Here is a 27,345-nt window from a genome sequence, read left to right on the forward strand (position 1 = left end):
CCTTCCTATGCCCTATTAATGGCATTGATTCAATGGAGTTGGTCCTGAAAGGATGCAATAAAGGCAATTTGGTGACATTTTGTCGAGCAGTGAACATCGGTTATGGAGCAAATGCTTCGCTTTTCACTCAATCGATTACCTGTATTGGCTGCTAGCAAAAACCAATTATAATATGAGCATAAATAGGTCGTTACAGTACTAATTTTTAAATGGGCAATAAACTAAAAAGTGCATTTCCTTTTGCTACTTTAAGAAAGTATGACGTGTCAATTATACTCGATGGAATTATAACTTGTTAGCTTTCACTATTTTCCCCGGAAAAGCAACAGGTAAACTGGTAGTAATGTGTTTTATTTATTTTAGTTGGAAATGGCGGGTTCCAAAAAAAAAAAAAGAAAAATTGGTATGGTACAGCTAAACATTTTCTTTGTAACTATTTCATTCAAATTTAGAATACACTTTAGTTCCAAATACCAGAATCCTCTCCTTTTTGTTCCAAGATTTTAAATTAAAGCAGCTTGGTTAGTAAGATAAACATAAAAAGAAGAAAATTTTGATTGTACTATATAATAGATGTCACATGTTCCAAGATTATACATGATCTTAATTCGAATTCGAAATGCATCATCTTACCTCATATTAAAAACTGTAATAAGAAGTAGTTAATGGTACTGAAATATCATTCACATTGATTTGAAACTTTGTTCCATATTACAAACGTGGCCAATAATACTAAAAATATCACTTAAAATTTCTTTATCAAAATCCTTCGCTTCACTCCCTCTCTCTTCCTGCAGTTGAAAGCAGTCTCTTTATTTCCTTATGGAGCTTGCTTCTCCTTTAAACAACCTATAGGACTCTGCAACAACAAGCTATTAGCAAAGAAACCAAAATGAAAATTTACATTGTGCTAGTAAATGGGCCTGAGAGCCGAGCACATAATTGGGCCTGCCTAGAGAATCAAATTTGTCTTTTAGATAGAGATCTTACGAGTTGCAATCGGTGTTGGGATCAATGGTGAAGCCCAAAGAGAGACCACAGAAGCCAGGCAAAGTAGCAATGGCTGTAGCATTAGGATTGTAAGTGGTAATCAGGCCCATCAAACACCTACAAACAAATCTGCGATTCTCAGTTGTGTCAGCCATAATATGTAGACTTGACATAGCATCACAGCATGGAGAACCTGGAAGTGGGTCAGGGGAGCCATAGGTGATGAAGGTGGAACATGCAGAAAATAGTCCTATTATGGTGGAGCACTCTGGGGTGCTGCTGTGTACCCATGAAGCCCATGATATCAAAATCACAACTCCTATACTTATTTTCGTGCACCCCATTCTTCAAGCCTCTATAAAAATCACAACAACCCACCGGGTTTAATACATAACCAATAGCAAAATATGAAATTCTTTCTTTTTTTTTTATGGTGGGTAGTAGGTAGCTGGGTTTGGTGTGCCATGAAGAGCCTGTGAATGCTACCTTCATGAACGTTGAATGAATGAGGGTTGTGCACCTACCTATCACGTTTTTAGTTAATTATAATTTCGAAAGTTTAGCAAACAGACAGGTGTCGTGGTGTAGTTGGTTATCACGTCAGTCTAACACACTGAAGGTCTCCGGTTCGAGTCCGGGCGACGCCATTATTATATGCAAATATTTTTTCAATTTCCTGTTGTGCCGTTTTTTCGCATTATTGTTCTCTGGCTACATTTGTTTTTATATTTTACTTTTAACAGATTTTTCAGTGTGTAATAAGCAACGCTATTTGAGACGGAATATGTAAAAAGACAAGTAAGCACCAGATATTAGACTAAAATTTATTCGCTGCAGTTTTACTAATTGCATTGATGGAAACAAAACTTGCGCAAAGAACAGAAAGATACTATAAAGTATTTGGTATATGGCATAAATGTGACTGTCAAACGTAAACACTAAGCATCATAATAAATATACCAGTAACTATAGCATCTACAATTTACAACAGAAGCCGCTAAAAAAAAAAAAAAAAAAAAAAAAAAAAAAAAAAAGGGTAAAGAAATCCCAAAAGAAAGTGAAGCAAATCCAACTTCAACTTCCTCAACAATTCCATCTTGAAGTCGGTACACAGCTGAGATAGTGACACCAATGACAATGATCATTCCCATTCTCTCCCTTGAACAGCATCACCAATGCCACTGTAAACCTGCATTTCAATAGTAATAACCATGTTATTTCCATTTCTATATACATTGTTGTTCTTAAAACTATTACTCCGTTCTCGTTTTGGAAAGAATGCCTTACCCAACAACCAGCAAAGCAACAGAAAGAATCCACAGAACATATTGGTAAGTCTTGTATTTGGATTTGAGATGAACATTGGAAGGAAGATTCTGCTGCTCCAACCAACCAAACTGTGGACGCGGCATCAGAACAAAGCCAAGCAGAAAACCAGTCAAAAACCCACCAATATGGGCATAATTATCAACGTGAGGCAAAATTCCAATCCCAAGGTTTACGATAATGATGATCAAAAGTGTTAACAGAGCTGCAACCTACGGATAAAAACAAAATAAAAGAGTGATCAATAAGCTTAACAAAAATGTATTTTATTATATCTTTGTTATTATGCTTGCATTTTCTCTACCTTGTTGGTATAAATAGTCCAGTTGGTGAGAAGTTCTGACAACATTGCTCCAAGCAGCCCAAACAGAGCGCCAGATGCACCAACTGAGATATTATTTCTGATAAACAACGAAGAGAGTACGCTCCCACCAAAGCCTGAGATTAGGTACGCAACTCCAACCCGCACTGCCATATATTAAACAACGCCAAATTCAAACCCCCAACTAAGTATATTAATTAATTAATTATGGTTTAGGTAAGAAACAAAATAATTAAATGGAATACCCACAAAGAGTTATTCAGGGTTTAAGGTCCAGAACACATTAAAAACCAGCAACATACCAAATCCAAATTGCTGCTCTAAGCGAATTCCAATAAAGACCAAACTCAGCATGTTTGCAAGTAGATGAATGACTCCAGCATGTAACCAAATACAAGTCACAAGCCTCCATCCTTGATGCCTCTGCACAACTTTGTTCCATTCAAGAGCTCCCAATTTTTCCAATCTTCATAAGTTAAAAAAAAAATAAAAAATAAAAAAAAGCATTGATTCAGAAACAAAGTGGTAGCTTAATTTACCCAAAAAAAAAAAAGAAAGTAGTTGCCATGCCTAAATTAAAGATAGACTCAAAACGTTCAAAAAAAAAAAAAAAAAAAAGTATGATGAATTCTTGAACCCGATTATTAAATTAATTCTTGAACTCGGCTTGTGAAGTTATGTTGTTTTATGGGTTTCCTCAACCTATTTAAAAATAACCGACCAGCTTTCCTAAGAACCCAGTTAGATGATGACAGAGATTACAGAAATTTTCAATTTTAATTTCTTGAAGTAAACAACCATTTCACCAATTCCAACCCACCCGAAGCATTTTTTGAAGGCAATTCTAAAACATGGAAACCAGTAAAATCAAGCACAGATTTATTAGGAATCCCATGCGCTCCTATACACACAAAACTTCAATTACTAGATGAAGCAAAAACTAATAGAGTAAAAACAAAAATTAATACTTTAAAAATCACTGATAATCCCATATAAATATGTAGCAGAGCTATAGCGTCATTAACAAATTCCAAACAGCCTCTACCAAAGAGGAAAAAGGGAAAATATAAAGAGGGAAAAAAAAAAAAAAAAAGCTGATGTTAAGAGAATGGTATTGCAAAATCACTAAATTCAAAAAGCAAATACCCAGATATTAATAAGCAACCCAATTCATACCTTTTGAAGTTCTGATCTTTATACACTCTAATAAAACAAGATCATTTTCAAAATTTATAAAATAAAACAGAGCAAACAGAGGCGAAAGCACCGGAAACAGTAACAGAAACAGAGAAATCAAAATTGGGTTTCAGATAAGAAAGAGAAAAACAATCATTATTACGTTGAAGAAGAAGGGCCAAAGAGAGGATTCTCCTTCAAAGGCTGAAACGAGAACCTCCCAAGAAACTTAGCGACGCACTTGGGTTGGAACCCGGCAGAATTTTGATGTGGACAATTATTGATGAACATCACCACAATGAACATGGCGATATTGGCGACGACGAACATGGGCACCAACCAAGAAGTCCATTGGGTTTCTGTATCATCCACGATGTAAGAAGACGATGAGTAGCTGCCGTTTGCTCTGTTTTTCACTACTCCACCTCTGCTTTCTAGATCTTCACCAGCCATTAATATTTCTCTTTCTGTTTTTTATTTCTCTCTCTCTCTCTCTCTCTCTCCTACAAAGCTCTGTAGATGGCTTTAGATGGATTTGAGAAGGTTTGGAATGATTGAGTTGGTGAAGTCTTTAATGGTGTGGACGAAGACGCCGAGAAAGAGAGAGTGAGAGAGAGAGTGGGTGAGCATTTTCAGGTCTCTAACCGCCACATTGAGCCAAAAAAAGCTGCAGCTACATACTCTCACACAAAACACCAATAATAGTTCCACACGTGGGAAAATATAACCTTACGTGGATAGCTGCAGCTTTTTTGGCTGATTGATGTGTCGGTTTCTAATTGGTTGAATCAGTGAGGGGATAAAATTTTCGACACAGCTGAACTATGATGCATTACGCGGTATTTCGCTTTCCATTGTTTCCCACTAACCGGAAGTTACCGTTCGTGGGTTATTTTTAAAATAAAACAAAATAAAATAAAATAAATGAAACTGACGCCCTCGGAAGTAGCCTGATCAGGGTTGTAACTGATTGGTCCTTGACAAACGTTTTTTGGGGCCCCAAAAAGCACACAATTCCATTTTTTTCCTATTTATTTATTAAGAATTAAGAATATGCCTCTTGATTTTTTTGTTATTCTTTAAGCGTTGATTTTAGGTTTTTAACCCAGTCTCTGGCCTGGCCTTTCATTCACTGTATCATTGACTAGATACATGTGTTTGTATCTTATGGTAATCGATTCCCATCATGATCAAATTGAAATCTGCGTCCCCATCATGATCTTTAATTCAGCATTCACATTGAACGTTTTCTTGAACTCATTACTCATGTTAAAAGATGATATGATGCATGACAATCCACTCTCTTATAGTTTCAGTTTTTGGAAAAAAATGATAATTCAACATTTTCCTAAACCGTCTACAATTTTATGATCTTTTTCAACCGTTTCATACCAAAACCCACCCGTTTATGTTCGTTTTAAGTTCCTCTCGAAGAGGGAAACAGTCAGTTATTTTATTATGTCCCACAATTACAATTTTTCTTATTTAAATCCATGCATTTATGAGCTCCTTTTTTCCTTTTTATTTTCTTTGTTGATTTATAAATTTAACTGCTTTATGCAATTGAAAAAATAAAAATAAAAATAAAAAGTTATGATTCTAATTTGTATTTTTTTATGAAAATGTTAATCATTAAAATATGATTATTTTCGACATTGATAAATTATGGGTTTACATTGGCTTAAATATCCTTGCTTTTTTTTTATTTTTTTTATTTTTTTACCCCCTTCATTAAAAGGCAACTCTGTTTTAAAATCCTCTTGTGTTTCTCTTCTCATTTTTGGTATTAACATTTAGGAAATTTGACATAACGATTTCTTATATTTTAAACATTTTTAAATTTTATCCTTTATAGTATCATATTAACACTAATACCTTCTAAATTTTGCAAATAGTGACAACATTAGTTCAAAACATTTTATTGTGACTTTTTAACTCCTAAATTAATTATATTAACAACTTATATGTAAGTATATTCAACTAAAAAAATCCAAAAAAAAAAAAAAAAGGAAAACCAAAAGCAAATATGCCTAATTATAAGTTTGCTGAGTAGATTAGTATATACGTTAATCGAATTTATACCATTTTGAGTGCTCTCTCATGCCCAAACCCTATAATTTTCTTATTAAAAATAAATTACAATTAGATTCATTAAATATTTCACATGTTCAATGAAATAATTGAATATTGTTGGTTCACGTAGAACCATAAGCTAGCTTTGGCTTTTTCTTGGGAATTAGGTGGTGCACTATATTATTTGGTATATATTCTAAAATGATACAAAATTAAAATCCGAAATAATATTGATTCGTTTTGTTGCTCATCTTTTTTGATACCCAACCTGTTTCCATGCATGTAAACTTGTCCTATCGAGGCTTAGCTGATTCTATTTATATTTGTTTTGCTTTTATTTTATTCCCTGCTTTTACGCTGCTCTCACTTTCTCTTTAATATTTTTCTTTATAATATTCTTATTTGATCACAGCGATAATAAATTTATGCTATATTATTGTTAATAAAGATAATATAAAAGTAAATATAAAGAAAAATATTATATCTTTATACTGATACATTCTTTAATTAAAAATCAAAAGATATTATAAGAAAATCATAATGGAAGGTGATTCTTAATACATAACATAATATTTTTCCCTGAAACTTCAAATTTGGTGAGGGTTATTGAGCGTCCAATGTGCTTGTACTGGCATAGGACATTTACTCTGATTTGACCAAACTTACTAATTAACTCAATCTAAATAAATAAATAAATATTTGTATACAATTTCCAGAAAAAAAAAAAAACTATTTTTTTTTCCTGATAATTTTAATGATTGTTTGAAGTTTTGGACCACGTCCTTTTTATTATTATCATTGCTACATTGATTTTTAACATTCCTTTTGGACACAATTACTTTACTTTTTTTTTTTTTCTAATTGTGGTTTAAGCTTCATCACATTTCGATTAACTATATATTTTTGTACATATTCATGCACATTTCACGAAATCCTCAAGACTTTAAATTTTTTTTATTTAAATTCGTGGGAATTTTGATGCATATTGAGAACTTTTGTTCCTAAATTAACCAGCAAATTGATCATGAAAAACTGAATCCAATAAGTTTATAAATTCGATGCAATAAATAATTAAGGTTGCTCAATTTCATATATTTCCCTAGTCATATAATTTCTAATTAAACCCAAAAAAAAAAAAAAAAAAAAAAGGAGTTTTAGCATCGGTTTAAGATGGAACAATAATTAAACAAAAGAATTGGACGGTGGGGAAGGCTGTAGAAATCAAAAGAAAACGCGGAAAAGCAACTTAATAGTTACGTACGTACGTGCTGGACTAGAATATCTACAACAGTTGATATTACCGAAAACAAAAAAAAATTCCTAAATAATTGGAATCTAAATAATAAAAAGTAAAAAGAAAAGAAAAATAAAAAAAGAGAAAAAGCGCGTACGTGTACGCGTGTACGTCTACATCCCCAATCCTGCCGAGTATCCACTAGGATTTGGTGTAGCGGAAGGGTGGAGTAAAATGTTTAGTTGTTGAGGCAGTTGGGTTGTTTCTTTTGCTTATAGCCTATCCTACTTCTAACTCTCTGCCACGTCATATTTTGTAGTGATGTGATGTGTGCCCCCCACCTCCACCGTCATCTCATCTTTCCGTGTCCCCACTTCTTACTCGGACTCGGCCCCACACAAAAACTCATCCCACTTCCACCAACATAACAATATATATATATATTAATGCGAAAATTGTCGGCACATAATTATATATGTTACACTTACATGGATTGTTTATTAATTATTATTATTATTTTTTTATATTTCTATGTGATAAATTTTTCAATATTATAGGTAAGGGTAATATTGTCAAGACTCATAAGATAGTTATACTTTATAAAAAATGTAGAAATAGAGATCTCAATCAATATCATGGCCTATAAAGTATCAAACAAAATATCATCGCCCCAGTTACTTCCTAAGTCTTTGTACTTTTTTGATGTTTTTATAGAAGTGAATTTCAATGTTTGTCTCATTAGCGAAAGATATACATAATATTATAAACAATCGAGCGGATTTTACCTAACAATTCTTTTATTACGTATCATACTGGCAAATGAAGTAACTTTTACCAACCGCCACTAACATTATCCATAAAAACCATTCAAAATCCTCCATTTTATTATTCTTTTTCTGCTGTCCTATTTAAGACTTTCCTTGTTTAGGAGCTCCGTTTTATTCTCATTCACTCACACTAAGCATATGAAGCAATTGTAGTACTTGGCTAAAAGTTTTTTTGTGTTAAATAGATGTTCTTTTTTTAGTTTGGTATATAGTTGCGAAAACATCGTACCAAAAATTGAGAAAAAGAATACCTTCAAAGACACATATCAGTTCTAGTGAAAATCGGAGATGTTGCGAAAATTTTAAGGTTTGAGGTTGAGGTTGAGTTTGCTCAACCTCTTGTACCGTATAAGCACTCATACAAATTGGTTACCTAGAAATTTATTGCATTCTGTAACTTTCGTCGCCAATTCCTCATGATTCCAAGAAAAATCATCATAATGAACAATACTAAAGGAACAGGATTGAAAAGTTTGAATAATGAACAATACAAGAAATAATCTGATAAAATCTGAGATGTATTCTAAAGTCTAAACAGTAACATGAGCCACAAAAGACGTTCTCAATGCTTTTTCCCACAATCCTTTAGCAAGTCAACCTCTGCCTTGTTAGCCCTTTTTTTCATCCTTGGCTTTCTCCATCCTTTCCTTAATTTTAATGCAGTATTACAAGTAAAAATGCAAATTATTAACAAAAAGCTTTCCACAATTAGCATAGGTTTAGCATTGAAAGTAACTCAATCATTGTCGAAGTAGCCCCGAGTATGGACCTTGAGTATGGTTTCTTGAGGATGAGAAACATCTTTTAAACGGTTTCTGCTGCAAGATGTTGTTATATTTCCTAACAAATCATAAAAACAACATAGATAAGTGATAAGACTAAAAATCTACAACTCAATTCTCAACCCAAGACTTTGGTCCGACCACTCTAAACAACTTCATTTTTACGATAAGGTTATATTAGTATAATTACACTTTTTTTATTCTATTATTCTTTATTATTAGTATTATTATTATTATTTTTGGTTGCAATAGTGTTGCTCTCCATATATGGAAATCCAAGTAAGCTTTAGTTGATTAACTGCAGAAACATATTTGGGAACCGCAGCAACTCGCAAAGAATTTCCAACTTCTTTCTAATGTGATTATACTTCGGAAAGGGGCCAACGGGCTAACATTGTAAAACACATAAAAGCCCATATATGTTATGGGCCTTAATGATTACGTATAACAAGGTAAAGGCCCGTTTATTATTGATGGGCCCCCTGTAATTTACTTTTTTTAATATCAGTTCATATTTTTTTACCCCCCCCCCCCAAAAAAAAAAAAAAAAAAACCTAGAATTAAATGTGTTTATCTAAATATCTAAATAAAAAGGTAAAGGCCCGTTTACATTGCTTTTTAAAAAAATATCTAAATATAAATTGACGCGTGAAATACAATACAAAGATATTTTTATATTTATCTTGAACTTGCAACGATAAACAACCAGTCACATCTATTAACAACCAAATTCTGATTGTTTGCAAGAATTTTCTAGTTTTCACATTTTAAAGATAGATTTTATTCAGAAGTAGATTATGAGTCAACTTTTTAGTGATAAATAGGAGGTTGACAAGTTAAACATATTTCATACCCTGACATCAAAGCTTTAAATGCCCATCTTCTCACTAGTAAAATTCTGTTAACTATTCCATATAATTAAAGAAAATAACAACTTTAGCATCTGGTTTAGCTCCTTTTGAATTTGGAATAATAAATGTCTTCACATTTTTCAATTTTGCTTAACCTTCCTTCGTACCCCTGCAGAATTGACTGTTTTTATTTCGTCAAATTAAAATCCTCTGAAGAGTAATAGAAATTCAACCTTGGTTTAAGTGGAGGATAGGACAATGTTTGGTTCGTATGAACACAAAGAAAAGGAATATTACAGTGCTTCCATAGAACATTGCATTCTTATACAAGAATCGGAAGTAAGTTCCAAACGAGTCTTTAAAATCACTTCAAGAAAACAAAACATATGATTAAGGTTCACTCGTTTGTAGATTATCGTTTAAGTTGAAACCAAAAAAATTATATAACTATTAATACTTAGACAACCAAAAAAGGAAAACAAAAAAGAAGTATTAAAACCCAAATCATTTTTTCTACGTATATAGGAATCGAACTAATCCTTAATTGAGGTTTTAGGAGAAGAGTAGTACTTGTGGAATAAATTATATGCGTATTTGAATGTATGAGAAAGCAAGAAACTATAGAAATGCAACAACAAATCAAAGTCCTTAAATGCATGACGCAACTTATACATTTGAGTTTGATAGGCTTTTATAAAGACAGTTGACGAGTCGTTCAAATACAAAATGGAACATGTGGTTCTCTGTGGTCCATGGGAGTTTCTTCATTAGTCATTTTGATAACCTTTCTGATCAATTTAAGTTGGAATACTGAAGCAGAGACAGTTGCGGAATTATATATTTCATTATATCTAACTCCATCTGCGTTTATCAAAAATTTAAATTTTCAAAAATAATAATAAGAATAGAAAACTCTTCCAACATCACATTTATTATTTAGAAACCATTTGAAATAATGTATTTTTGGCATTCAATTGAGTGTCCAGAAATGGGCAAGAAAAATGTGTGCCCTCTATAATTACGGTTTGCTTCTTCTTCTTCTTTTTTTATAGTTTATATTTTATTTTTTATTTTTTTAATATATATATATATATATATATATTATTTTTGTATTTTTTATATATTTTTTAATTTGCAAATCACGAGGAACCTAATTAAATTTGAACCTTTTTATTTTATTTTATTTTGTTTTTATTTTTCCTTTCCCAACTTAAAATTGTTGGATCTTAATCATGCTTCAAATTGGCGTATTCATTCGGCCTAGATTACAACCTTCAATGGCCTTTTTTTTTTTTTTTTTTTGCGATGAACCTTTAATGTTATTAATTTGAAGATTTTTTTTTGGTGTTTATTATAGAAGCGTTAAGGAAATGATTTACCATATCCAAGTTTTAATGCATTAAATTTTATTTTCTTTTGTGTAATTTTAATAAATCTTTGAAATGTTGTTTCAAAATCTCATACGCATGAGTAGTATTATGAGATGTGATCAGCCGCACTATCTAACAAAATGAGAAAGCATGCTGGTATTTAAGCTAATAACACTTCTAAAAAGAGTGACTTTTTTAGAGCAATCTATTTCAAAAAATAAAGAAGAATGTATAATATGGCATGCCTTTTTACGTTTTAATGTTAAAATGCAAATTATTTGACTTAATAAATAATGTATAACATATGTGTCAAAAGAGGTGACATGAAAAGAAAGAGTATTATTCTCATTTTTTAATAGATTATGATACCTCATTATTTTTTTGTTATTTTAAAACAAATATTATACCAATTTTTAATACTTTATAGTATTTTAATTTGAAGACCTTACGATTGTTATAAGTATTTTAATATTCTTAACTTATTGACCTTTTTTTTTTTTTTTTTACTTTTCGTTTCCTTTGGTTGTCTTCAAAGACCATAAGCTAGACTTTCAATACAAGAAATAGATTTATTGTTGAATTTCATTTGCACATTTTAAGGTTTCTTTACTTTTTTTTCCAATCACTAATATATAAACATATTTGTTAAATCACTTACTATAGAATTTGGCACCCACCAAAATATCTATTTGATATACAATTTGATGCCTCTATCCTACCATTACTCTAAGAAAAATTTGGTTCCTTGTATAATATATTTATTTAACAATATTGTAGATTTTCAATAAGTAAAAAAAAAAAAAAAAAAAAAAGAAACAATAAAACAATATTGTTTACCAAAGGACAAGTAGCAATATTATTATCCAATTCCGGGGCAGGCTCTCCTTTATACTTATTTTTCTTCTTGCTACCCAAAATAAAAATAATTAATGATTATATGAACAACTCTTTTACATTATTACACTCTAATAAATTCCATACCAAGAAAAGATAATACGCTTTTAGCCATTTATAACGACCCGTATTCTCTCTAGTGGCACACAGAAAGTTGATACATTTTATTATAAAATTGAATTTCCGTTAAGAACCTTTCCACATGTAAAATACACAAAAAGGACCAAATAAATAAATAAATGCTGGAATATGATATTCCGTTACTCTACAGTCTACACCAAGCAATATTATTTTTACTCGTTGACCAAAACAAAAAAAATTTATTTTTTCTATAAGCAAAATACTTTTTATTTTTTTATTTTCCTTTGTAGCTGAAAAGAAAATATAATTTTTTTTATGGATGCTTAGCTAAACCAACCCTAAATTATATATATTTCTCTTAAAAACTTTCCAAGAGTTATTAATAACCTACCACATTATTTTAAACCACAGAAAATAAATTGATGAATACTTTTAAGTAGACAAGTTTAATGTTATCTAAACATTTTTAGAAGTCTTAGCTTAGCTTACAGCTCTTGAATAATCAAAGCAAACCCACCCCGCACCCCACCCAAGAAAAACAAAAGAAAGAAGAGAAAAAAATGCTTAATACAAAACATATAAACCATCTTCAAATTAGGTATTTTTAAAAAAAAAAAACAAAAAAAAGGGAAAAGAAACTTTTCTTTAATAAAAAAATATAATTACACTCAAGTCCAAAAGAAGTCTATAGTGATTTTATATTTTTATCTTAAAAAAATGGCAGCCAAAATAATTATTATCTCCCTAGATGTCTAAAATAATAATTATAACTCATTTTGGTAGGAAAAGAAAAAAATAATAATAATAATAATCTTATTGATTAGCTAAAGCATATCAATATCAGGTACGGACACTAACCGACATTTGTAAAATAAAAAAAGGGTCAATGGAATTATGTGAAAAAAAAGAAAAACAGTAGGGACTAGGGATGGAGATAGAGACAAATCCGGTAATGACAACCAGTGACGTCACACAAATCAAAAAGTCTACAGACATAGATTAAGGATCCGGAGACTGTCTCTATCTTCTTTTCTTCAGTATTCGAAATTACACGTCTATCCCTGTTTTCTTTCTCAAATGACGTTTTTACTCATCACCATGCCACTGTGTCGTCATGTCATTTGGATTAGCTGTCAATTGCAGTAACTTTTAGAGTCGGTGTTTGTACAGGATCTTTATCATACTTGAGACAGAGGACACCGAATACGAGCCCACAAGCGCGTGTACCCGCGTGAAATCCGAGTTGGGCGGATTTGACGAACCCAGTTTTCAGGCCTAGTGGGTCCTACACTACCCCTTGTTTTCTCTCTCTTTCTGTATTTTTGTCTCTGGATTTGTATATATATGTACACATTGTACACAGAAAAAAATTAAAAAAAAAGGGAGAGAAGGTCATTTGAGCTGTGAAAAATGATTTTCGTTGAATAAAAAAAAAAAGAAAAAAAGAAGAAGAGAAACATAAAAAGGATAAAAAGAAAAAATGAAAACTCCATTTGATTCTCTTTGATTTTTCTTCTGTGGTTACTTCGTAAGTCAGCTCAAAACCTTCTTAAAGTTCTAATTTTCTTTTTATTATTATAAATTGTTAATAAGTAAGAAATGGTGTTTATAATACTAATATAATAATAATAATTTTTTTTGTTTATGTCCTTTTCTCTCCTACAGATCCCAGTAAGAGAGAGAAGAGGATCTGATAAAATCCATAACTCTATTGGGTTTTGGTTCCGTGACAGAAACAGAACCCTCCTTAGGCTTTTACTAGTGCTCACTGTCTAATTTAAAAGGTACCCCATTTCTCCGTACTGGGTTTGGTTTGGTTTGTATGCCATTTAAACTACTCTTTCTTTTATTTATATATGTATATATTTTCCTTCTTTCTTTACATTATCAAGGAGGGATAGAGGTCAACTGGGTCTTTTTGCTTTGATTTGGGATTATGCATTTGAAAAGTCATTGTAGAATAGTGTGAAAATGTGAGAGAAAGATCAGACTTTTCACCTTTTCGTGTCTTGGTCTACCTTTTTCCTCTGCCATAATATATAATTTTTTGGGGGGGAGAACTTTTTTTCCGCTTTTACTCCAATTTGGGTCTTTTTCAATACTGCCAAACGATTAGTCAAGTGTGTCCAAGATGATGCAGAAAAGGATGGAAAATTAGGGTTCTTTTGTTCATATTTGTTTATCTAAACTATTTACTTTTCTATAATATATAGTGGGAAAAAATTAAAAAGAGAAAATAGAGAGAGAGAGAGAGAGAGACGGGGGTGTGAACAGTGGGATTAAAAAAAAGGGCTTTTCTTGTCCTCTTCCACCCTTTTTCCTTTTCTTTTTTTATCTGGAAACAAGATTTGCTGGTGAGAGAGAGAATTTTCTATAGAGAGAAGGACCTTGAGAGTCATGCATGAGCGTTGACAAGGAAGCAGCTTTTTTTGTTTCTGTTTCTAGTGTGAGAATGCAAAATTCTCAGTCTTAGCTGAATCTGGGAATCGCTTGGGTAGGGGTCAAATATCTAAAGAATCAACAAAATCCATAACATATTATACCCTTTTGTAAAAAAGTGACAGTGACTGCTATAAGCTCATTAGCTTCTTCATTGAGAGAGAGAGAGAGAGAGAGAGAGAGAGAGAGAAGCTAAAATCTGAGACTGAGTGTTGATTTGAAATTGTGATGAGCTTTGGTGGTTTGCTAACCAGTACAAGCAGTGGTAACAGTGGCGGTGGTGGTGGTGGTGGGAGAGTTGTGGCTGGTTTTTCTCCACACAACAACAACAACAATAACAACACCACCACCTACATGCCCAGCGGTGCCATTGCTCAGCCTCTCTTCCTCTCTCCCCCCATTTCAATGCAAAGTTCCTCCTCTACCCTCTCTCTTTCCTTAGTATGGCCCTTCCTTTTTAATTCATTTCCTCATCTCTGATCTTTGATCTTTCAATTTGTCATATATATATATATATATGTGTGTGTGTGTGTGTGTGTGTGTGTTTGTTTATGTGATGGTTTGTTTTCTTTAATTTTTTTTTAATTTTTAAATTTATTGTTTTTAGCAGCAGAGGAACATGGATGGTCATGGTGAAATAGGCTTGCTTGCGGAGAATTTCGATCCCGGTATTGTTGGGAGGATGAGGGATGATGGGTATGAGAGCAGGTCCGGCAGTGATAATTTTGAAGGTGCTTCTGGTGATGATCAAGACGGCGGCGATGAACAACCACCGAGGAAGAAGAAGTACCATAGGCATACTCCTAATCAAATCCAAGAACTCGAAGCGTATGATTTTTTTTTCTTTTTTTCTTTTTTTTTTTTGTGATTCATTTATTTTTATTTGGCATTTTTCGTTTCCCAACCAACGATTCAGGCACTTGGCATAAACGTGTTTTTTGTTTGTTTCTTTGGTGTGTTGTGTTATCAGCTTCTTTAAGGAGTGTCCGCATCCTGATGAGAAACAAAGATTGGAACTTAGCAAGAGGCTTAATTTGGAGAATAAGCAAGTGAAATTTTGGTTCCAAAATAGACGAACCCAGATGAAGGTAGAATTTGCTATTTGTTTCTAGTATTAAATCTTAATCACTGCATGTCAAAATTTTCAATTAGCTTTTTTTTCCTGATTATATCTAAGTGACGGAAAAAAAATGGTAATTTTGGATCAGACTCAATTGGAACGCCATGAGAATATAATTCTTAGACAAGAAAATGATAAACTCCGAGCTGAGAATAGCATGATGAAAGATGCCATGGCAAACCCAGTATGCAACCAATGCGGTGGCCCGGCCATTCCTGGTCAAATATCTTTCGAGGAACACCAACTTAGGATTGAAAATGCTCGATTAAAAGACGAACTGAACCGGATATGTGCTTTGGCCAACAAATTCTTAGGTAGGCCATTGTCTTCTTTGGCTACTCCCATTCCTATTCCAAGCTCAACAGCCTCCGGATTGCAACTTGCAGTTGGAAGAAATGGGATGGGTGGTTTAAATCCTTCTTCTGCCAATGCATTGCCTATGGGACTTGATCTGGGAGATGGGATTGCAAGCTCTTCATCTATGATGCCTTCGATGAAATCTTCAATGGGGATGATGGGGAATGAAATGCCCTTCGGGAGATCCATGTTTGTAGATCTTGCATTGGCTGCTATGGATGAATTGCTTAAGATGGCTCAGCCTGATACTCCTCTTTGGATCAAAAGCTCAGAGGGTGGGAAAGAAACTTTGAACCATGAGGAGTACCTGAGGACAGTCTTTTCTCCTTGTTTTGGTATGAAACCCAGTGGGGTTGTAACTGAGGCTACAAGGGATTCGTGTATGGTTATCATCAACGGTTTGGCTCTTGTAGAGACGTTAATGGATGCGGTATGTTTCCACCCCTTCGTTTTAATTGGAAGCTTTTTATGATGTTACTCAAATTCTGTCAATAAATATGGGTATTCATCTATTTTCTGGTCATTTTTCTTAAAATATTATCATTTTATCTCTATTGTCTTTTTCAATGTACAAAATATTAAAGACAAAAAGATCTTTAAGTTTGGTACTGTGGATGCAAATGATTATTTGCTTTTTCTATGACTTAGAATCGATGGATAGAAATGTTCCCTTGTTTGGTTGCTAGAGCTTCGACCATTGATTTGATATCCACTGGAATGGGTGGAACTAGAAATGGTGCTCTCCAAGTGGTATGTGTCACTTAACTATGTACTTTACGCCTATAACATAACCGGTACTAATGAATACCTTGTTCATAGATGCATGCGGAGCTGCAAGTGCTTTCCCCATTAGTCCCTGTCCGTCCGCTGAAGTTTCTCCGGTTTTGCAAGCAACAGGCAGAGGGTGTATGGGCTGTGGTTGATGTTTCCATTGATGTCAATCAAGAAGGCATCAATGAACACACATTTTTGCACTGCAGGAGGCTTCCATCGGGATGTGTTGTGCAAGATATGCCTAATGGGTACTCCAAGGTAAAAAAAAAAAATAGCTTGTTCTCTATGTCTTACCTACAAATTTGCTGTTCTTCTGTGCGTTTGATTTAGTTTGCCTGTGTTGATATATTTTCCTCTTGAAGATATTCAATAAGGTAGTTGAAATAACTATTTTTATACTAAGTTTTGTTGAGGCTACAACAAAGTGAATAATGGCCACTTGGACTCTCGGTCCCAACCCACCTTGACTTCTGCTTTGGAGAATTAATTTATTTATTTATTTATGTTGCTCACTTGAATTGCTCTCTCTCTTATGAGATTTCCTTAAATGTCATATAATAGGTTTACCTAAGAATCTGAACTCCCTTTTCTTTTCTTTTCTTTTTTTCCTTTTTTTTTTTTTTTTTTTTCCATTTTACTGGAGAAGATGCTTCTTGGTTTTCATTATTATACAATTTCAAATTTCGAAGCTATGATTTTTTTATTGTGAGTAAATTAAATAGTAGTCCACAGCCACTCTAATGATGGGAAATTCAAGGATTATAGTTTTATATTAGTGTAATGTTAATAATCTATTATGTATCTGAGTCATCAATATAATATTTTAATAATCTGGATATCCATTAATGAAATATAAAAGCCTTGGAATTTTCAATCTTTGTTGTTTAAACAATATATTTGATGCTTCTATTCCTATATCTCCTTCTGCCTCAAATAATTCTTTATTGTCCACGAGACTGAATGACCTGGATCCAGTCTTATATTGTGCCATATTGAAATCCTTGTAGTGCGATTACATGTCCCTTTCAATATTTTAACGTTGTATTAGCTTCCCTTAAACAGAAAAATATCATAAAATCTTTTTGTCGAACTTTGTGAACGACAATATCTTGTGATTTTGTAGTTAGATAATCTGTCAGAGCTCACATTGCCACTTGATTTTTGACTTTCCTCTTCATCTTTTTCATGAGACTGTATATTATCATTATTTTATGATTGCCTTGGGTTTCCATGTCAACTCCACTCTAAATGGTTGTATTATCTTGACTCTAATTGTTTACTCCCTCAGGGTAATATATTGTCCTCTAGTGAACATTTCCTTCTGAAAATATTATTATTATATAAGAAATTTGTCAGGGGGCTGTTTGGTAAATCTAACAAGGTCAGCCTTGTGTGACCTGACTGACCAGTATTTTCAGGAATCAACTCAGACTTTGTTTGTAAAACTCTGTATTTACAAGGATTATTATTATTATTGTTGTTGTTGTTTTAAAAAAATAAATAATATATGAAAGTAAGATATATAACCTGAGAAAAAGATGTTTTATTTATTGCATGGACTGTCTGAAGATTATGATTGGATTTCCACCAAATTGTTTTGTACACAATTTGTACGGGAAATAGCCTAAGGCACAGGCTTTGTTGGTGAAGTTATTGTAGGGGGAACTATTACCAGCTTCTAGCCTTCCCAAAAAAACTTGGAACATATATCATGGGTTTATTATTAGAACATTATTTGTCAAGTTAAAGCGATGAGACACTGGAATGTTCCCGAGCTTGATGGTGGTTGACCTAATTCAAAAAAACATTGTTGCTTTAACATAGTAAATTCTTTCTTATATTTAGCAAACTCAAATAAGATTTTAAGCAAGATAGGAAATTTTTGGAAGGCTTCTTTTTTTTTTTTTTTTTTTTTTTTGGGTATTTTCTTTTCCTCTCCAACAATTAAGATAAATAGATTTTTAACATTATGTTGTAGGTGAATAAGATAGAGGTGGTAGCATATTGATGGATTTTCACTTGCAGGTTACCTGGGTGGAACATTCAGAATATGATGAGAGTGTTGTCCATCAACTCTTCCGCGAGTTGCTCAGTTCGGGTGTGGGCTTTGGTGCGCAGAGATGGCTGGCCACCCTCCAAAGACAATGCGAATGCTTGGCAATCCTCATGTCTTCCACCGTCAATTCCAGTGAAGATCACACAGGTACATCCCGCACCCATTATTAAATTTGTGGGACGTTGTGATATTTTCAGATTCTAACCAATATACCAATTGCAACAGCCATTAATCCTGGTGGTAGGAGGAGCATGTTAAAGCTGGCACAGAGAATGGTAGATAATTTCTGTACCGGTGTTTGTGCCTCAACCGTTGGCAAATGGGACAAACTCCACGTTGGTAACGTTGGTGAAGATGTGAAGGTGATGACCAGGAAGAGTGTGGATGACCCCGGTGAGCCACCGGGTATTGTATTGAGTGCGGCAACTTCGGTTTGGATTCCGGTTCCGCAGCAAAGGCTGTTTGATTTCTTGAGGAATGAAAGGTTGAGGAGTGAGTGGGACATTTTGTCAAATGGTGGACCAATGCAAGAGATGATCCATATTGCAAAGGGCCAAGGACATGGAAACTGTGTTTCCCTCCTTCGGGCCAGTGTGAGTAATTGCTTACCTGTCATTCCTTGTCCTTTTTTTATCATTCCTTTTTGCCTTATCTAATTTGCATTTGCTTCCTTGTCATTTCCAGGCTATTAATGCAAGTGAGAGCACCATGCTGATATTGCAAGAAACATGGTCGGATGCTTCATGTTCGTTGGTAGTGTATGCACCAGTAGACACTGCATCGATCAATGTGGTAATGCATGGCGGAGAATCTGCTTATGTAGCTCTCTTACCATCAGGATTCGCTATCCTTCCTGATGGTCGATCTTCTGGTATTGGAGGTTCCACCAGCTACAATGGATCCTCGAACAAAGGACAAGGCGATGGTAGTAGTGGTGGTGGTGGAGATGGTGGTGGGTCACTCCTTACAGTCGGTTTCCAAATCTTGGTGAATAGTCTTCCTAGTGCTAAGCTAACAGTGGAGTCGGTTGAGACGGTCAACAATCTCATCTCCTGCACAATTGAGAAGATCAAAGCCGCCCTTCAAGTATCGTAAGTGAACAGCTGCTTGACGAAATAATTGTGGTTAAGGTTATTTTGTTTAAATGTTATGTTTGAAAAAAAAAAAAAAAAAAAAAGAGGAAAGAAAAAAGAAAAGCGCCTATAATTATAAGAAAAGAAGTAGGAGAGATTAGAAGGGATAGGAAGGAAGGAGGGAGCTAGAGATTGAATAATCTCATGAAAGGGTGTCGAGTCAAGAACGAACCGCATGTGTGGGAGGTTAGTTATTGTTGTTGGGGTTAGAAGAAGATTTGAGTTATTGTTCTACTTTGATGGTTTGGTTTCTGAAGCAAAAACAGGCTGAAGAGTGGTGGTTCGGGTATTGACTCGGTTGACCCGTGTGGGAAGTCTCAGCTTTTTATTTTATTTTTTAATTTGTTTGTTTTAATGTGTTACATTGTTTGTGTCCTTAAAAAGAGAGAGAGAGAGAGAGAGGGATGATGCACATTGGAGGATTGTTGTTTTATTGTCTTTATTTGACATCAAATCTAGACTCTATTATTTAGCTTCGTGTGTTTTCTTTCTATTTTTATTTTTATTTTTGGGTAATATTTTTTGGAATTTTTGTTCTCATGTTTACGCTACCTACGAGATATTTTCTCATAGGTAGTACCTTTTCTCTCGCTCCCGTGATCTTTTTTTTATTTTATTTTTGGCTCCATTGAGGATTTCTGTTAAAACTGTGCAAGTTTTGGTCCTTTTGGGTCCCCCAGAAATCAGTTTTTATTAAGATCGGGATAAGATGTGTAAGAGATTTGTTTATTGTAAATAAATAGCGGTTTAACGGAGAGACCAAAAGAGAACAAATAGATATTTATAAAATATAAAAAAGTTATCTTTCTTTTATTATTATTTTGACGAAATTGCAATATATATTTTTACATATATGTACACACACACACACACACACACACACGCACGGAAAATGCTGCTACGTGGAAGTCGCTTATCAAATAATGGGGATAACAGCTATTGACATAGATTATAGTAGCTGTATGGTGGTCATGTGTGGTGCCCGATTTCATCAATAATAGTAGCTGTATATACATATATAAAGTTAACAAACATATTTGTAGAATAATTTTTTATGAAGTGTTTTACCAATGAATAGAGAAAAGAAAAAAAAAATAAATTGAAAGATAAGAAATGAAAAGATTAAAAGGAGTCGATGGCAAGAAATTGGGTAGCAAAGCATTTGATTTGACCCAGATGATAATTTGACGGGCTTAAGACGCCCTCATTAAGACAGCTCTTCATTGGGCCAAGCCCACATCTAATCTCTTAGAAGAAGGAGAAATTACACTTGGTCACCCTGAGGACTCGATAATTTCTTTTTCATCGCTGTAATTCTGTAATTTCCTAATCTACCCATCGGAATTCTCCTCTCCATGCTTTCACTTCTGTGGTTACATGGTTACACTCCTCTCTCCACCTACCTTGCGCAAAACCCTAAACCCTAAAAAATTCCAGTTGAGGAAAATGCGCATTTTGTTTACATATTCAGCTGTTTTCTTCAAACCCAAATGCAAAACCTTCACACACTTATCATTCATCCTCCACAGAAGTCAAATTTCCATAAGATCAATGTCTCAATCCACCTCCATTCCCAAGAAGCTCCAAAGGGTTCGAGACCATGGCTACGATAACTACATGGAGGTAGAGAAGAAGATGCGCAAGGTCCTCAAGTTCCAGGACCTCATTCTTTCCCAACCAAACCAAACCATCCCAGCCTCTCGCCTCGACATGCTCGGCCGTCGACTTGGTTTTGGTTTCAAACAACACGAACCCGGCGCTTTTGTCCTCAAATTTCCTCATATATTTGAAATTTACGAGCACCCAGTTCAGAGAATCCTCTATTGCCGCTTAACAAGGAAAGCCTACCTCCAAATTCAGCAGGAAAAGCAAGCCCTCATTGATCAAATCCCTGAAGCCGTGACCCGTCTGAGGAAGCTTTTGATGATGTCGAACACCGGCCGGCTTCGGCTCGAACATGTTCGGGTTGCTCGGTCTGCATTTGGATTGCCGGACGATTTCGAACACTCGGTAATTCTTAAGTACCCTCAGTACTTTCGATTAATTGATGCGCAGGAAACTAGGAATAAGTACATCGAGTCTGTTGAGAGAGACCCAAGTTTAGCTGTGTGTGCTATAGAGAAACTAAGGGAAAAAGAGTATAGGGAAAAAGGAGCTGATGCTGAGAATATAAGGTTTTCGTTCATTGTGAATTTCCCACCCGGGTTTAAGATAGGCAAGTATTATAGGATTGCGGTTTGGAAATGGCAGAGGATTCCTTATTGGTCACCTTATGAAGATGTTTCTGGTTATGATTTAAGGTCGATTGAGGCTCAGAAGAGGATGGAGAAGAGAGCTGTTGCCACAATTCACGAGCTGTTGTCGTTGACCGTGGAAAAGAAGATAACTTTGGAGAGGATTGCACATTTTAGGTTGGCAATGAACTTGCCCAAGAAGTTGAAAGATTTCCTTCTTCAGCATCAGGGTATATTTTATATCTCAACTAGAGGTAATCAGGGAAAGCTTCACACGGTTTTTCTTAGGGAAGCATACAAGAAGGGCGAGTTGATAGAGCCAAATGATTTGTATTTGGCGAGAAGAAAGTTGGCGGAGTTGATCTTATTGAGCCCGCGGAATGCAAAAGTGGATAGGGAATTGGTTAGCTTCAGGAGAGATGAGGAAGATGTGGTTGGGGGCATTAGAAGATACTATGTGGACAATGGTTCAGAGAACAATGTTGACCGAGATAGCGAAGGGGTTAATGAACTGAATTTGGATGTTGTTGATTCTGATCTTACCGATGAGGATGTTGACTATGAAAAAACTGTGGATGCAGACGATGTAAAGGAGTGACTGAAATAACAGCAGCGGTGTAAGAATTATTATGATTCTTGGTATTTCTAGTGATTTGCTAATTTGAAGTGCCATGATCATTTTTTGGAGTTGCGTACTTTCGGACATTGCAAGGGACAGTTGCTAATTGCATAACTTAGTCTGAACTCTGAAGCACTTTGGGACAATTACATTGCAGAAAAGAAGAGCATCACTGAACAATTGTGCAGGGGACTTCCTTATTCATGGACGGAAGAATTACTTCATTCAATGAATTTTCTTTACAATCTTAACTTAGGATGTAGGCTACCGCCAAAATTTCTTTTTTTGGCTTCTTCACAACTCACGTACTGTAGAGCTCATTAAGTTTGAGGTGAGTGAAACTACTTTGAGATAATTTGTTTCCCGTTGTCACCATTAACTTCTCTTGAAGGATCTACCTGCAAAAATATTTGGAAGCATAATACTCAAGCTTCGAGTCCTAAACCTAGCACTCTGAAGGATACTTCACTCCATTGATATTGCCTCAGCCGTACACTTAATTTGATCTGTTCCTTGAAACATTCTTAACCATGCTGTTTTCCACTAGTTATTGTAACATTGCCCTTTTATTCTGGTTATAAACAATTTATGAAACTTTTCCCAGAGAAGCTGACAATCTTTGCCATATTTTATTATTATTTAAAAAAAAGAATAAAAAAATGCAGATATACTAATTTTCATTGTCCAAACGGGACTTTTGCTGGGAATTGGAGACTTTCTCTCACCTCTCTACAGTCTACACTTGCGAGTTCTGTAGCTTAATGTGTTGATGTTGCTTCCTTTTATCAACTTTTGCAGGATTCACATCTCTGTCTCCTTCGATTCCTCAGGGTATGCGTAATGAAATGAGTTTACTACATGGATTTGTGTTGGGAAAATATCATAGATGAATATATATAAATACATGTGGACAATTTAATACAAAATAAATAAAAATAAATAAAAAATAAATAAAGCATTTTAGAACCTGTAGGTCTTTGAAATTGATCTACTTTCTAGAAAGGTTGATCGAGGCCTGTGTGATACCACAGTGTCCTTAAGACGTTTTACGCCTACTGATGCAGGAGTTTTGTAGCGAATGTCTCCCAGGATACAACGGCTGTAAAAGCTTTCAGATTCAGCACCTCTGAAGCTTTCCTCTTCGAACTCTCTATGTATCTTCACTTTACCACTATTTTTTTTTCTTTTTTTTTTTCTGTATTTTCTTCCAAAAATTAAAATTTTTAAAAAGAAAGTTACAGTTCGTGTAACTTTCAAACTCTTATAAAAAGTTATTCTCCCGTAAAATTCTCTTCCACTATTATCAAAATATTATTTTATTTAAATTATTATAACAAAACTCAACAACCAAAAATCCAAATCATTCACACTTGTGGGCCTAGGCCCAACTCTAACAATCCCCCACATGAATGATTTGATTTAAAAATACAAACATAACTCTAGTGGTAAAGCTCTACAGTCGGAACCTGCATAGGATAGGTAGATGTTACTCTTTGAACCTTCCCTTGAGAGACTACATTTTCTTTACTGACTTATGGTAGAAGCGATATCTTTGAACCATTTCGTCTTTTGTATAAATGACAACATAGCCCACACATGATTCCTTCCTGATACACTTCAGTTCTCACTGTTGTGTTCATTTTTGACCCTGAACACCTCTCTGGTTCTGCGAGAGTTTATAAAGAATTGTGCCCTAAACAATTCTCTTTTTAAGCGGCCACTCTTCTCTCTCACATAGGTGATTCCTATTTCTTTTATAATCAGCATACCTATGCATAGATTACTAAACACACGCTTATAGGAATCATTAAAAGCATACTTTTATGCTTAACCTCTTTTTATCACTGTTTCATCATAGGAATGGGCAGAGGATTAACCCCTCACAGTGATCCATACTAGTCTTTACAATTGAGTTGTCCCATTAAACCTAGATCTTGGGATCTCCAGTCAACTAGGTTGGGTTTCCATCGTATTGACTTTATTCACGGGCTTCAATCCCATTCCCCTCGATGATTTCTCAACTAGTTCTCTATTTAACCATTTGGTTAGCGGATCTGCAATGTTATATTTTGACTTTACATAGTCTATTGAGATAACTCCAGTTGAGATTAATTGTCTAATGGAATTGTGTCTACGACGAATGTGTTTAGATTTTCCATTATACATAATATTTTGTGCCCTGCCAATCGCAGATTGACTATCACAATGTAAACTTATTGCTGGCATAGGTTTAGGCCACCTCGGAATGTCCTCTAAAAATTGGCGTAGCCATTCTGCCTCTTCACCACATTTATCTCGAGCAATAAACTCGGATTCCATAGTGGATCGAGCTATCACAGTTTGTTTCGAAGACTTCCATGTCACAGCTGCACCTGCTAATGTGAATACATAGCCACTAGTGGATTTTGAATCCTTTATATCTGATATCCAATTTGCATCACTGTATCCTTCTAATACAGCAGGATATCTTGTATAGTGCAGTCCGTATTCACGAGTATATCGTAGATATCTTAGTACTCTAACGATCCCTTTCCATTGATCTTCATTTGAATTACTCGTGTATCTACTTAGTCTACTTATTGCGTAGACTAAGTCTGGTCTGGTACAACTCATCAAGTATATCAGACTTCCAATCACCCTAGCATATTCTACTTGAGATACACCTTCTCCTTTATTATTGGATAAGCGTAAATTCATATCTATGGGTGTTCTGGCTATACTAGTATCATCATTACTAAACTTAGCCAGTATTTTATCTACATAATGAGTTTGACTAAGAATGATTCCATTCGAAGTTCTCGTGATTTTCATACCTAAAATCACATCTGCAAGCCCCATATCTTTCATGTCAAATTTAGAATTTAACATGGCTTTTGTAGTTCGGACCATATTGTCGTTACTACCTACTATGAGTATGTCATCTACATACAAACATAGAATAACATATCCATTCTCTGTATCTTTTACATAGATACACTTGTCACATTCATTTATTTTGAACCCATCTTTTAGCATGGCATTATCAAATTTTTGATGCCATTGCTTTGGAGCTTGTTTAAGTCCATATAAGGACTTTACCAATCTAAAAACTTTCCTTTCTTGTCCTGGAGTAGTAAAACCCTTAGGTTGCTCCATATAGATCTCTTCCTCTAGATCTCCATTCAGAAAGGCTGTTTTCACATCCATTTGATGTACTGCAAGATCCCGCAATGCTGCGATTGCCAGTACCATCCTTATGGAATTTATCCTCGTTACTGGAGAATAAGTGTCAAAATAATCAAGGCTTTCCTTTTGCTTGTATTCTTTAATTACAAGCCTTGTCTTGTATTTATCTATTGTTCCATCTGCTTTCATCTTTCTTTTAAAAATCCATTTGTAACCCAAAGGTTTACAACCTGGAGGAAGATCTACCAACTCCCAAGTGTGATTCTGCAGGATGGAATCAATTTCACTTTTAACCGCTTCTTTTCATAAATTCCCTTCAGGAGAATTTATGGCCTCTTGGAAGCTTTGAGGTTCACTTTCTAGCATATAAGTAAGAAAATCCGGACCGTAGGAATTTTCAGTTCTTACTCTCTTGCTACGTCTAAGCTCAATTTCAGTTTTTTGTTCTTGATCACTATCATGATTATCATCATAAATAGTATCATAAGTTCGTTTAGACGTACTCGGTCCTTCTTCCACTTTATATGGAAAAATATGTTCGAAAAATGATGCATTTCTCGATTCCATTATTGTGTTCTTGTGTATATCAGAAATTTCTGACCTATACACGAGAAACCGATATGCATTACTATTTTGTGCATATCCTATGAAGATGCAATCAACAGTTTTGGGACCTATCTTCACCTTCTTAGGTGTAGGTACTACTACTTTAGCTAGACACCCCCACACTCGTAAATATTTGTAGGAGGGTTGTCTTCCCTTCCATACCTCATAAGGTGTCTTTACCTTATCTTTTCGGGGCACCTTATTTAAAAGGTCATTTGCCGACAAAATGGCTTCCCCCCACAAGTTCTGAGGTACTCCAGAACTTATCAACATTGCATTCATCATTTCTTTCAAGGTTCTATTTTTCCGTTCAGCCACACCATTTGATTGTGGCGAATATGGTGGAGTAACTACATGTATTATGCCATGTTGAGCACAATACTCTCCGAAAGGAGTTACATACTCTCCACCACGATCACTTCTGATCACTTTAACTTTCCTGTTGAGTTGATTCTCAACTTCCGTTTTATAGAGAATAAATTTCTCTATAGCCTCATCCTTGCTTTTAAGCAAGTATACATAGCAGTATTTCGTGCTATCATCAGTAAAGGTGATAAAATACTTATTACCACCTCTAGTCGGTGCGAATTTTAAATCACATATATCACTATGTATTAAATCCAAAGGTTCGTTATTTCTATCAATTGTTTGATATGATGACCTCGTTAATTTTGCTTCCACACAAGTTTCACACTTATGATTGGAATCAATTTCAAATGTGGGAATATGATTTAAGTTAATTAATCTCCGCAGAGAATTAAAATTAACATGTCCTAGTCTACCATGCCATAAAATGGAAGACTCAAGCAAGTAAACAGAAGAACTACTAGCTTTATTTATTTCTTTAGGCTTTACAGTCATTACATTCAGCTTAAATAAACCATTGACTACATAGCCCTTTCCCACAAACATCCCA

At 34.4% G+C, this 27,345-nt stretch overlaps 4 protein-coding genes and 1 non-coding gene across 9 annotated transcripts; 3 read left to right on the forward strand and 2 right to left on the reverse strand.

Annotated features, from left to right (window-relative positions):
• Window positions 1–533: 533 nt before the first annotated feature.
• Window positions 534–1,681, reverse strand: LOC107414439 (putative non-specific lipid-transfer protein 14). Its single transcript, XM_016022549.4, has 2 exons — window positions 991–1,681; window positions 534–859 (listed from the first exon to the last, which is right to left on the reverse strand). The coding sequence occupies exons 1-2, from the start codon at window positions 1,332–1,334 to the stop codon at window positions 850–852; spliced, it is 354 nt and encodes a 117-aa protein (XP_015878035.2). The 5' UTR covers window positions 1,335–1,681; the 3' UTR covers window positions 534–849.
• Window positions 1,564–1,637, forward strand: TRNAV-AAC (transfer RNA valine (anticodon AAC)). Its single transcript has one exon. It is a non-coding gene; the product is annotated as a tRNA-Val (tRNA).
• Window positions 1,682–1,800: 119 nt separating the features above from the next.
• Window positions 1,801–4,463, reverse strand: LOC107414422 (RHOMBOID-like protein 3). Its single transcript, XM_048469907.2, has 5 exons — window positions 3,978–4,463; window positions 2,941–3,104; window positions 2,621–2,784; window positions 2,278–2,528; window positions 1,801–2,179 (listed from the first exon to the last, which is right to left on the reverse strand). The coding sequence occupies exons 1-5, from the start codon at window positions 4,265–4,267 to the stop codon at window positions 2,074–2,076; spliced, it is 975 nt and encodes a 324-aa protein (XP_048325864.2). The 5' UTR covers window positions 4,268–4,463; the 3' UTR covers window positions 1,801–2,073.
• Window positions 4,464–13,312: 8,849 nt separating this feature from the next.
• Window positions 13,313–20,277, forward strand: LOC107414400 (homeobox-leucine zipper protein ANTHOCYANINLESS 2). 5 transcript variants are annotated; one of them, XM_060819657.1, is made up of 10 exons: window positions 13,313–13,454; window positions 13,592–13,710; window positions 14,976–15,193; window positions 15,336–15,453; window positions 15,574–16,272; window positions 16,491–16,592; window positions 16,662–16,874; window positions 18,642–18,819; window positions 18,898–19,265; window positions 19,357–20,277. In XM_060819657.1, exons 3-10 carry the CDS (start codon window positions 14,985–14,987, stop codon window positions 19,765–19,767), a joined length of 2,298 nt encoding a protein of 765 aa, XP_060675640.1. In that variant the 5' UTR covers window positions 13,313–13,454; window positions 13,592–13,710; window positions 14,976–14,984; the 3' UTR covers window positions 19,768–20,277. The 5 variants fall into 5 exon arrangements, with proteins under 5 accessions (XP_060675640.1, XP_060675641.1, XP_060675639.1 ...); XM_060819656.1 differs by lacking the exons at window positions 13,313–13,454; window positions 13,592–13,710 and adding an exon at window positions 13,848–14,806 and having other exon boundaries at window positions 14,973–15,193; window positions 15,574–15,799; window positions 15,872–16,272; XM_060819658.1 differs by lacking the exon at window positions 13,592–13,710 and having other exon boundaries at window positions 13,334–13,454.
• A 606-nt stretch (window positions 20,278–20,883) lies between these two features.
• Window positions 20,884–23,526, forward strand: LOC107414420 (protein ROOT PRIMORDIUM DEFECTIVE 1). Its single transcript, XM_016022530.4, has 2 exons — window positions 20,884–22,989; window positions 23,457–23,526. Exon 1 carries the CDS (start codon window positions 21,183–21,185, stop codon window positions 22,635–22,637), a length of 1,455 nt encoding a protein of 484 aa, XP_015878016.2. The 5' UTR covers window positions 20,884–21,182; the 3' UTR covers window positions 22,638–22,989; window positions 23,457–23,526.
• Window positions 23,527–27,345: the final 3,819 nt, after the last annotated feature.

Source organism: Ziziphus jujuba, chromosome 8, assembly GCF_031755915.1.
Source record: "Ziziphus jujuba cultivar Dongzao chromosome 8, ASM3175591v1".
NCBI classification, from domain to species: Eukaryota; Viridiplantae; Streptophyta; class Magnoliopsida; order Rosales; family Rhamnaceae; genus Ziziphus; species Ziziphus jujuba.